Source organism: Clupea harengus, chromosome 16 (genome assembly GCF_900700415.2).
Source record: "Clupea harengus chromosome 16, Ch_v2.0.2, whole genome shotgun sequence".
Classification (NCBI taxonomy): Eukaryota; Metazoa; Chordata; class Actinopteri; order Clupeiformes; family Clupeidae; genus Clupea; species Clupea harengus.
In genome coordinates this window covers 9,104,372-9,116,804 of record NC_045167.1, presented here as the reverse complement: position 1 = coordinate 9,116,804, position 12,433 = coordinate 9,104,372, and the positions used below count along the sequence as shown (strand labels likewise).

The following is a 12,433-nucleotide window of genomic DNA, read 5'->3' as shown; positions in this document are numbered from 1 at the left end:
CAGCAGCAAGAGAGACCAGGGGAGTGAGGGAGTGATGGAGAGAGGGATGGAGGGAGAATGAGAAGAGGGGGAGAGAGAAAGGGAGAAAGAAAGAGAGAACGAGAAGAGGGAGAGAAAGAGGAGAGAAGGGAGGGAGAAAAAGAGAATAGGAGAGAGAGTTAGCAGGGAGGGAATACGAGAAAGAGAAGGAGAGCGAGAGAGCAGAAGGAGAGAGTGAAGGAGATAAAAAAAATTTGAGAGAGAGACAGATAAAAGTGGGGAGAGGTACTACAAACATACAAACTAATATAATCACTATGCACCAAAGTCTGACAATAGGCTGACCATACACACACACACACACACACACACACCTCTAGTCTTGGCTCAGATCTTCCTCCCCTATCATTGTGGCATAATCATTGTGCTGTAACACTAAGCATTTATCACTACAGCCATTCAAACAAATTACCCCTTACACTTACACACACACACACTTACACACACACACATCCCCTTGGTACGTCTCATGGCAACAAATCATTAGACGCTAGGGGTGTGAAGGGGGCAGAACTGGCATGGCGCCAGTCACTTATTAGCCACAACACACACAGTTTATCGTGACAACACTCTCTGACACACACCCTCTCCTGCGGCTGCATGGCAGCTTTGATGCGTCTACACCAGTTCTAACATGATAAAGAGAACTCGCACGCATGCACATCATACACCCACACGCACTCCTTAACCTTGACAACAGTAAAGACGCCCCAACACGCACTTAGGTGCTGAAATGCACTTTCATCCGTCCTGATGAAAGACGAACGCACGCACACCTCTTTACCATAGGTGTACTCACACTTGTCTGAACATGGCAGAGAAAGACAAAGGCAAAACAAGGACACACACACACCTCTTTTTCTTCTTCTTCTCCTTCTTCTTCAACTTCTCCAGGTCCTTCTTGGCGATCTCCAGGATCTCCGAGGCCTCCTTCTCGGGGGCGCCGTGGGCGGAGGAGAAGTTCCCAGGCGGCCCGTAGAGGGAGGGGCGCGTGGAGGCCCGGGACAGGTTCCGCCTCAGACTCTCACTCATCGCTTCACTCTCCAGCAGCTTCGCCCTGCCGGCCAATTACAGCGCAGGAAAAGATCACAAATCAGGGGTTTGACCAATCAGAGGAAAAGAAAACATTACTGATCACAAGTTTAACCAATCAGACAACAAGACAATAGCATAGGATCAGGCAGAGCACGATAAAGGATTTAACCACACAAATGTACACAGACATATGTAAATGCATTATTTAATAAATCAGATAACTTCACGGCAGTGTGTCTGGCTAGCAAACAAGCATTTAAGTGTAGTCTCACCTCAGCTCTTCAATCTCCTTGATGTAGTTTTGAATCATATTGCCAATCTCCTCGCTTCCCTCACCTACAAAAACAAAACAAAAAACAAAAGCAAATAATGAGTCCATCACCAGTGCATTTAAAGCGAGAACGATACATGTTACATGAAAGCACTGGTCCGAGGTGCACTCACCGGCGTTGCTGAGAGCCTGGCTGGCGTGTTGGCTGAGGAGCTGTGTGAGGCGCGTGCTCTGGGCGTCGATAGTCTCTTGCATGGCCTTCACGCGCATGCGCAGGTTGCTGTTCTCTGTCTGCAGCATCGCATTCTCATGCACCATGTCATTCACACTCTCCACACCGTCCTCTCCTATCATGCGCTTACCCTGCACACACAAATACATGTCACACACACAAATACATCACAGACATAAATACATCACACACACACAAATGGAGATCACGGTTCTAAGGATTCTGATCTGGTCTTCAGGCTTGGCGGGAGGCATGTCCCGTCTTGTGCCAACATGAAAAAAAGTTCTATTGACTTCAAAGCATCTTACGACAAAAAAAAACACCTGTTTTGGTCAATCTCAAAATTGTTATGCCAAGTCAGCCTTGAAAGTTGGAAACTCTGGATCATATCTCTTCTCCTTCACTGATCATTACATTCATTCACCTCTCTCTCTCTCACCCCCCCACCCAATCTCACCGTCTTGTACTCCATGAGTTCCATCTGTAGCCTGGCGATCTCGGTTCTAAGGGCGCTGATCTGCTGGCTGGCCCGGTCCTGGTTCACCACCACCTTGTTCTTGATGTTCCGCGCCCGGTTGGCGTACTTCAGCGTGTTCAGCGTCTCCATGAAGTCACGATCAGACGGACTGATGCAGGCGATCATCACCGTCTGACTGTAAGGGTTAGGGTTAGAACAGAGTGATCACAACCATCATCACTAACGCAGAGCAACTAGTGGATAATCAATACAGGCGGTCATCACCGTCTGACTGAGGTTTCAAGAACAGAATGATCAATATCATGACTAACACAGAGCAACTGTGGATAATCAATAAAGGACATGGGGCCTAGCTGGGCTTCCTGGTCTGAAAGGGCCACTGTAAAATTGATACACCTCTATGTATGTGATGGTTTGGAAAACTTTGTATGAAGAAAATAATCACTACTGAACTTGAAGGCTAGCTGGGCTTTATGGTCTCATATTACAGTTATTAAACTAATACACGTCTATGTCTGTGATGGTAAGTAAAACTTTGTACAAATATAAAATATATTAAATAAAAATAAAGACACAGAACTAAGACCGCTCATCATCACTAACCCCTGAAGAAATGAGGGCCAGCTTGGCTTATGCTGTTATTACAGTGGACTAATGCATCCCTATATGGCCACTGGGGAAACTGAATGTACAGTTGAAAAACTCGAACACTATGATGACAAAGTTTAAGTATTATCAAAGGACTTCAGGGAAGAAGATGGTATTTCCTGAGTATGTAATTGTTAATAATCACAATGCTGGAGAAGACAGTTTGCACACAGAAATGCCCATTCACAGGAGGAGTGAGTGTGTGTCTGAGGGGGGTGTTGACTCTCCCCTGTTGGCCAACAACCCCAGCCCTAACCCGACCTCCCCTCCTAACCCTTGGATGCCCTGAGACAACCACCTGTTAGCCAACACCCCCCTCCCTCTCTCTCGAGACACTCACCTGTTCCCTCCAAGAGAGTCCTGGAGGAGCCGTGTGAGTTTGGAGTCTCGGTACGGCACGTGGGTCGAATGCTTACTACGGTCCCCCAAAGCACTGATCACGTTCCCCAGGGCCAGCTGGTGAATACCACAAACAAACAAACAAACACAAACACACAGCAGTTGTTATAGATACTCACAGTGGAACAAACACACAAGAGTTAATTTTTGTGGACCTGCATTAACCAATCTGACCACCAGGGGGCACCCTCGCTGCAGCTCTGCTCCTTGGCAACAGGTGGATTTGAGGCACTGGTGTGGAATGACAGACTGGCCAGAGGAAAGTTTGTTGCCAGGGTAACGCCTGGGTCAGTCCCTCGACACTTTACCCTCCCAATGCCCGGGCACCTCTGACACACAGTTATTCAGACCCCACTGGCATTGAATCTCTGGATAACTGTATTTTTTCCACTACAGTTCTTTCTTATTACAGTTTATTTATATCAAACGGGAGCCGGAATAGTCCAATAAAAAATCCTTTGCCAGTATTTGATGGCACACCAAATTAAAATGTCATACTACTACACATATCGCCACAGTGAAGGTGTAGGGATGCCCTGCGGGGGAATTTCATTTTCAGGCGCCGAAGAGCCGAAGCAGTTATTAAGAATATCACGGTCATCCAACTAAAAGGGAGGGCAGGACTCAGATAGAGAAGGTAAAATTGCAGCCTACTTTTATAATAACAGCATGACTATAACTCTCCTTTTCAAAACTTGGATGTGCACAAGCATTATGTTATGATCATACATATTATTTCATTTTACTCATCATCTGGTAGCTCGGAGCATTCTGTCGTGCGAGACATTCCTTGCTTTGAGCAGAGACTGAGGAATAGGGCGCTGCCAAGTTGATGCCCTGGGTGCCCCTAAGGTGCCCTAAAATGCCACACATGGAAAACATGCAGGGGCCAGGACAACGTCAGCTGGGCAGGAGCGACGAAGGAAAAGGGGAATTACATGTTCTTATGAAATGATTACTATACTTAGAGCCCCATAGGAGTTTTACGCCCCAGAGGAGTTTTACCCCCCAGAGGGGCAGAAGAGTAGCTCGTGGGGCAGATTCTCACCAGGCCACAGTTGATGGAGATGGCCTCCTTGGCCCGGTCTCCGGTGGCGCCGGTCCGCTTCAGGCGCTCGGACCCGGCCAGGTCCACGAAGTGAAACTTTGCTGTGAGCGTCTCAAACTCGTTCATGTCAGACGAGCCATTGGCCAGACGGTTGTCTGTCTCTCCATCCTGGGAGGAGCGAAGAACAGAGGGGGAGGGGATTAAAAACAGGCACTTCCTGTTTGTACAGCTACACGACCAGAACTTTCCAAACTCCCTGAAGACTCCAACGGTGCGTTCGTAAATTCAACCTGGCACTCTGGAATGGCGCTATGTAGTTTGAAAAAACAGTGTTCCATCTCTCTATGAATTAAACAGTTTTTGTATGGTTGAAAATGGACATAAACCCAATTTCAACACGGTTGTCTGTGTTATGTTTAATTCAAGATCATGACAACAGTGAGGATGATGATGATGATGTTGAATACTTTGCAAGTGATTTTGTTGAATTACTAATTATCTCCTGTAATTCACGGATTAGTCTGCAGCTATTGAACTTTCCCAAAACAGTTCGTTTTTTTCCAGTTAGGCTGACGTCACACTCTGTCTCTTCAGCTGGAGTGCCAAGAGTGCACTGAACACTCCAAGAGTGTGACACTACGTGAAAAAACGAGTGCCAATGGCATTCCAATTTTCGAACGGTTTATGCCTGGAGCAGCTCACCCCAAAATGATATCAGGATATTAAAAATCCTACAACAACAAAAAGTAACATTCTGGAATCACAGAATTATACAAAACAATAGAATATTCCTGACCTCTTAAACACAAAAAGCCCTTAACGCCATCAGGATTATTAAAAGAAGAGACTCACAGAGACATATTTAAGGTTGTGTCCCCCAGAGGTGTGTCACAGACCATCTAAGAGGTGTGTTGAAGGCTGCATACCTTGTCATTGGCGCAGACCTCTTCATGAGACTCAGAGAGACATATTTAAGGTTGTGTACCCCAGAGGGTCCCCCAGAGGTGTGTTGAAGGCTGCATACCTTGTCATTGCCGTTGGTGCAGACGCGCACCTGGCACAGGTGGATGGTGAAGATGGCGTGAGAGCGAGAACTCTGGGCATTCATATTGGTACTCGCAGTCGTACGGGACAGAGCGCCCAGCTTCAGACACTGGATCATCTGAGAGAGATAGAGAGAGGAGAGAGTGTTTCACAAGAGGTTTATAAGCGCACATAATAGTATAAGAAAAAGCAAAGTTCACTCTTTATTCAGACAAATATAATAATTTAAGACAAATCATCTTTGTGTTTTACTCCCCCACACACACCCCCCCCCCCCCACACACACACACACACACACACACACACACCCACACACACACACACACACCCACACACACCCACACACACCCACACACACCCACACCCACACCCACACCCACACACCCCCACCCACACACCCCCACACACACACACACACACCCACACCCACTAACCTCTGCCTCTGAGGTGACGTTGCGTGTGGTGACCCCCACAGTGTAGATGCCTCCGTTGGCGTCCTCATGGATGCGGATGTTGGACTTCATCTTGCGAGCCTCCATGTCCCGCGTGGAGTCAAACAGATCCAAAACCTCCTCATTGTACAGCTACACAGAGTAGCAGAGGGCAATACATCAATCAATCAATCTAGCTGTCAATCGATTGTGTCCTGCGCAGAATCAAACAGCTCTAACTCCTCCTTATTATACCGCTACACAGGGAGAGAGAACACACTGTCCCATCACTGTCCACTGTTTAATCAATTAATCAATCAATCAATCAATTAATTAATCAATCGATCAATCAGTCACACAACCAACCAGTTGTTAAATCAACTTTCATCCAAAATACATAATACAGACAGACAAATAAGGAGATGTCCATTATTGCAATATTGCCAAGGACAGTTATTGTATGCTTGTAGTCATTGTTTCCTTCTGTGTAAAGATGCCCGCCAGCCCGCCCATACCTCCAGGAACTGGGCGTTGATCTTGAACTCAGGCACGGGCTTTCCTTGCTCGATGGCAGCCTGCTTGCGTTGCTCTATGCCACTGAAGAGGTGGGCAACTGCCCTCGGGATGATTCCAAACTCCTCGTCAACGAAGCTCACGTCGAAACCTGTGCCCATGGTGTACGTCTTCCCCGAACCCGTCTGGGAGGAGGTGGAGGAGAGGGGAGGAAAACAAGAAAAATTACATAATGATATAATAAACTTGAACAAAAATAACATTATGATTACATAAACTTGTTATTGAATTAAAAGTTGCTTGTTGAAAAGAAAAGTTCCTGAAATTAGCCAGAAGTCGCTTTAGTGGGACAGTCAAGCAGTGCTGGTCATTCAGGGTTTAGAGGTGTTTCTCTTAACTAACTCACCGCTAACACAGAGTAGCTCTTAACTAACTCAGGTACATTGAATACTTACACATACACATACACACACACACACACACACACACACACACACACAGAGGATTTTCCAGCTCAGACACACACACACACACACACACACTTCATTAGTGGCATATCTGAGGGGGCCTAATGGGTCTGGGCAGGCCAGTAAGCCCACAGAACAGCCCTTATGATCACAGAGGATTAGAAATAACATGACGGGCTATGAGATCAGATGGGGCTTTCCGGAGGGAATGGGTGAAACACACACACACACACAAACACAACTATACACACACATGGAATTGTAGACCCATACACCCCCCTACACACACACGGATGTATAGGACCACGAACATAATGGCACACTCACATACACAAGCCAGTATAAACAACCACACACACACACACACACACACGGAAATCCAGTCTTAAAAGTGTCAGGCAAACAGTAAGTTAATGTGAGAGTGGATAAATGTGCAGCTCTAGGGTGAGAACCCCAACAAAAGATTTTGGAGGGGGGGGTCTCTGTTGCCATGGAGATAGAGAGAGGAATGCCATGTCGAATCCAGATTCACACGTCATCCCTTACACACACACAAAGAGATGCACACTCACATATACTACCCCCCCCCCCACACACACACACACACACACAGGTTTACACTCCCAACTTCCAACTGAGGGCATGAAAGAGAATGTCATGAGCACTGGAGAGAGGGAATAATGGGGAGACGACAGGAGAATGGATGAGGATGAAGAAATAAAGAGAAGAGTAGGAGAGGGAGAGAGAGGGGAGAGAGAGAGAGAGAGGGAAAGATTGGGGGGGAGAGAGAGGGGGGGAGAGAGAAGAAGAAAACAGCAGAGGAGAGAACACAAGAAAGAGAGATAAAAGGACTGTTGAGGGAAAAGGAGATTTTTTAAAGCTTAACGGACACCAGAATGTGTGCATGAGACTGCACAGGAGCAGAAGAGTGAGGAGAGGAGAGAAGAGAAGAGGAGAGAGGAGAAGAGAGGAGAGGAGAGAAGTATAGAACTGCAATTACGAGACGAAAGGAGTGTGAGCCGAGTTGAGTTGAGTTGTGTAGAGTTCAGGAGAGGAGAGCTTTAGGAGTGTGAGCTGCACAGAAATGCTGACAAACAGAACTGATTATGTCCTCAGGCAGAGGCACATGTAACCTGTAAAACAGGCCTCCACATCCAACACACTGAGGAGCCCGGCCCAGCCCTCATAAGACTCACAACAACATGAATCTGATCTGGCCCCATATTAAACATCATCAGCTGATATTAAAGCTTAAGACAGCATTTATCCATACGGAAATGCCTTGTCATCTAGAGCAAAACTATTTCAGCGGCCACATTGGCTGTATGGCAGTTGTTATAGGTGCACTCACACACACAGTTCTTCAATTAATCTATCATACTCGTACACACACTCCCTCTCAGCTATAAGTTCTCTCTCACACACACACACACACACACACACACACACACACACACACACACACACACACACACACACACACACACACACACACACACACACACACACACACACACACACACACACACACACACACACACACACACACACCCTCAGCTAATCTATCACACTGATAACACGTAACCACGGCCCTCTTGTCCAGACCTGCCTGCAGCAGTTAGGGCTTCACGGCCTGTTTGTTTTCTTATCTCCGAGGTTGATATGAATGTGTGTGTGTGTGTGTGTTCATTGTGCAACCACTCTTGAAGATCAGTAGAGGAGTTTGGACACATGGTACGCACACTGCAAAAATTGATATCTTAGTAAGATGAAATATCTTAAATCAAGGTAATATATGAAGATATTTCTTCTTACCAGGCATTTTTTTTATGTTAGAGCATTTCACTTGTTTCAAGCGTTTCAGTCCTTAATTATCTTAATAAGGTATTATAACTTGTTACTGAGATTTTATTACTGGTTCTGAGCAAGTTAATGCTTGAAACTAGCAAGAGCATGTAAACATTTTGTGTACATTTTGTAAAGTTATGCAAAGGTGATGCACATGACTGACTGACTGCTGGTTTTCCCAGTGCAAGCAAACACATAGTGTCACACAGGCTTACAGTCATCACACATCACACACGCACTAGTGTGAGGAAACCTCCCCAGAGCTAACATAGAGCCTTGCATGTGCTGTTTTAAAGAGGAGAGGAGAGAGGAGAGATCTGGCTACCTGTCCGTAGGCGAAGATGGTGGCGTTGTAGCCCTCGAAGCAGCCCTCGATCAGCTTCTCTGTGCAGTCGGCGTAGATGGAGGCCTGGTCGGAGTCCATGTCGAAAACGAAGTCGTAGGTGAAGGCCTTGTCCTTTCCCAGCATCACATGGGGCTCGCCCGGCGTGACGAACGTGCAGATGTGGCATCCCTCAATCTTCTCACGAGCCAGCTGAGGTCGAACCCTACCAGAGAGGGGTTTAAACCCTCCGTTAGTCAAGCAGTTAACACTCCAATCAACACAATCAACTCCTTGACCAGAAGTAGAGAGAGAGAGAGAGAGAGAGAGAGAGAGACCTAGATATAAAAACAAAAAGGCAAAAAGAAAAGGAAATCAAGAGAGTATAATGGAGAGGGAAGAAGAGGGAAAGTGTCAGAACGAAAACAAAAAGAGATTGAAAAAGAGTGAGGTCACGCAAGGTGATGGCAAGAAAAGGAAAAAGATTTGAGTGGCGGAAAAGACAGAAGAGAGATACCAAGAGAGAGAGAGAGAATCATCATGCATCTCTTATCAAAAGGAAACGGGTCACTGCACATCAATTAACAACTGTAGGAGATGCCCTCTGAACCTGGCCAGATTTCAGAAAAGCCAAGCTTCAGCATGCTCTTACTCTCTCTCACACACACACACACACACACACACACCCCCTCCTGTGTGTGTGTGTGTGTGTGTTTGTGTCTGTGAGGTGTGGTTGAACTGTTCAGCTGGCAATCTTCTATAAAATGAGTTAGTATCAGATGGGAGGAACTGTGTGTGTATGGAGTCTGCATGTGTGTGTATGAGTATGTATCTGGTGTGTGTGTGTGTGAGTGTATGTGTGTGTGTATCTGGTGTGTGTGTGTGTGTGTGTGTGTGTGTATATATATCTGGTGTGTGTGAGTGTATGTGTGTGTGTATCTGGTGTGTGTGAGTGTATGTGTGTGTGTATCTGATGTGTGTGAATGTATGTGTGTGTATCTGGTGTGTGTGTGTGTGTATGTGTATATCTGGTGTGTGTGTGTGTGTGCGTGTATGTGTGTGTGTGTGTATCTGGTGTGTGTGAATGTATGAGTGTGTATCTGGTGTGTGTGAATGTATGAGTGTGTATCTGGTGTGTGTGTATCTGGTGTGTGTGTGTGTACATCTGGTGTGTGTGAATGTATGTGTGTGTATCTGGTGTGTGTGTGTGTGTGTGTGTGTCTGTATGTATCTGGTGTGTGTGTATCGGGTGTGTATTCGTACTGTAGGAGAGTGTGTGTTTATGCACACCTCACTTAGACTCCAGCAGATACACACAGAGAGCTCCCTGTTCCCAGAAGTGAAGAAACAGAGAAAGAGAGAGACGGACTGAGAGAGAGGGCGGAAGAGCGGGAAAAAGCAGGAAAGAGAGAGAGAGAGAGAGAGAGACAGAGAGAGAGAGAAGGGAAGAGGTTTAAACACACTAGGTAAACAGTCACACCCTGCATTTCATCAACTTATTTTCCCTGTTTTTCTTTTTGCAATCCAATTTCCATTTCCCTGCACACACACACACAGACACACACAGTCTGTCCTTTCATCCAACTCATCGGCACAAACAGCTCACACACACTCTGAGATGCACAGAAAACACAGTAAATCAGTCACACACACACTAACACACATACAGATATTACAGGTAACATTCACAGTCAACAGAAAAATGATTTTCAGCCCAATGTCTATATTATAAAAATGAAAAGATTCGACTTCAAAATGAGTTCAAATAGAAATTAAAGTAAAAGTAACCAACACATTAGCAAGTTCAGTCTGTGCTGTTTAAGTCTATAAATCATCAGTCCAGGGTTTTTCCTGGGTCAAAATGGGTCTTAAAAAAAAAATTGCGCGCACAGTCTGTGTTACCGTGTCACTTTATTAGCTTACATTTTACCATTTCATAAATAATGGGGGATGTGCTTCAGGAAATCATTTTGCTTCCACTTTAGATTCAAATAGATAGGCTAATAGATTGACAATAGTCCAAGCCCCATGGTGCTATCATGTATGGTTCAAAGATTATCAAGGTTGACCTCTTTACATATATATGCAAACTACTGAAATGTATATCAATAGAATCTAGAACTAACCAGTGGTCAGAAATGGAACACACAAATTATGAAATTTGGCTGCCTTAATGTACTGTATTTAGCAGTCAACCTCCCTTACTCTGTACGTTTAGATGCTTTACAGGTAGCTGTAAGCCATTAGATGCCTGAGAAATAATTCATATCTATAAATAACAGCTCACCTTTATCTTTTTAACCAGATTTGTAAACAGGTCGCAAACAATATTTTGCAGTACAATAGGCTACCTTGGTTAAAAATCGAATTACGGTAGATTCATGCAAGCATTGCGCTAAATAATTAGATAGCTAACATTAATTAGTGGTGTTAACATGAAGTCAGTTATTGTATATGGCATTAATATTATTCTAAAACACCTTCACTAGTTGTTTTAACCAGATTTGTAAGCAGGTTGAAAACTAAATTTTTTAAGTAAAGTGCCTTGGTTTAAAACAGCTAAAAGCTATTAAGTTGCTTGCTCAAACCTCAAATTCAAACCAACGTCTTCTCTAAACTGGCAGGCTTGGAGCAGCCTCTGTTCAATGATTGGCTCAGGGAGTGGGAGGTGGGATGCACCTTCCAGGCAGCTGCTGCCTTGAAGTCGACGGTGAGGGCTCAAAACACCATTAAGCCAAATTGCGCCATGAATGACAGCTTTTTTTTTAATTTCTTTTTTTTTTGTCTTAGGTGCTCGGGAAAACAGCTTAGGCGCGCGCCCACATTTTCTCTATGCAGGAAAAACCCTGCAGTCTAAGCTGTATTTCTACACCGCTGTACATAGGCACAGATAACGGAAAAACTAGCTCAAGACTGGCCTCAGTAATATGCTGTCTGAAGCCTGTAACGTTTGCCAACAGGCATATGGATAGTGGTCTCCATGGACACTGTCGGCTGTAACTAGTCTCCAGCCTACTACCTATGACCTGGTATCTAAACTATGAATTATATTATATATAACGATATTCTATCTCCTGTCTGTGGTGTGGGATCCAAGGCCTACAATACACTCTGAAAAACTCTGTTGAGTCTGTGTGTCTTCCCTGTAGCTGCTGTCGCTAGAGAAGCAGGGCTTTCACTGCACAAACCCAGCCTACAGAGCTGCCATTGGAAACCAGTGACATCAGGGAGCAGCTATTTAGCATCCCTACTCTGGACTCACAACCAACAGAAAGACAGAGAACAGACAGAGACAGAGAGAGAGAGAGAGAGAGACAGACAGAGAGAGCATACAAATAAAGAATAAGTGAAAGAAGGAGATTGAGAGAAAAAGTAAGAGAGAGAGAGGCAAAGAGTGACAGAGAAATACATTGATATACAGCGATAATGGAGAAAGCAAGAAAGAAAGGACAAAAAAGAAAGGGAGGGAGAGAAAGAGGAATTGAATGAAAAAAGAGAAAGGGAATCAAAGAAAGAAAAAAAGGGAGAGGAAGCTGAGAGACTAATGAGAGGAGCTGTAAGTTCACAAGGGAAAGGTTAGGCTCCCCTGAGGACAGTGTGTGTGTGTGTGTGTGTGTGTGTGTGTGTGTGTGTAGCTGGAGTTCACAGGGGACAGGTT

At 45.2% G+C, this 12,433-nt stretch overlaps 1 protein-coding gene across 6 annotated transcripts in view; it reads right to left on the bottom strand.

Annotated features, from left to right (window-relative positions):
* Positions 1-12,433, bottom strand: part of LOC105891160 (kinesin-like protein KIF21A) — a 42,586-nt gene that overhangs the window by 12,943 nt on the left and 17,210 nt on the right. For all 6 annotated transcript variants that reach the window (XM_031582454.2, XM_031582455.2, XM_031582456.2 and 3 more), the window contains exons 2-11: positions 8,779-9,001; positions 6,141-6,323; positions 5,629-5,778; positions 5,175-5,312; positions 4,151-4,318; positions 3,044-3,159; positions 2,035-2,230; positions 1,519-1,708; positions 1,347-1,410; positions 893-1,096 (exon numbers count right to left, since the gene is read on the bottom strand). In XM_031582454.2, coding sequence (XP_031438314.1) covers positions 893-1,096; positions 1,347-1,410; positions 1,519-1,708; positions 2,035-2,230; positions 3,044-3,159; positions 4,151-4,318; positions 5,175-5,312; positions 5,629-5,778; positions 6,141-6,323; positions 8,779-9,001 — 1,632 coding nt within the window. The remainder of the gene's footprint in view (positions 1-892; positions 1,097-1,346; positions 1,411-1,518; positions 1,709-2,034; positions 2,231-3,043; positions 3,160-4,150; positions 4,319-5,174; positions 5,313-5,628; positions 5,779-6,140; positions 6,324-8,778; positions 9,002-12,433) is intronic.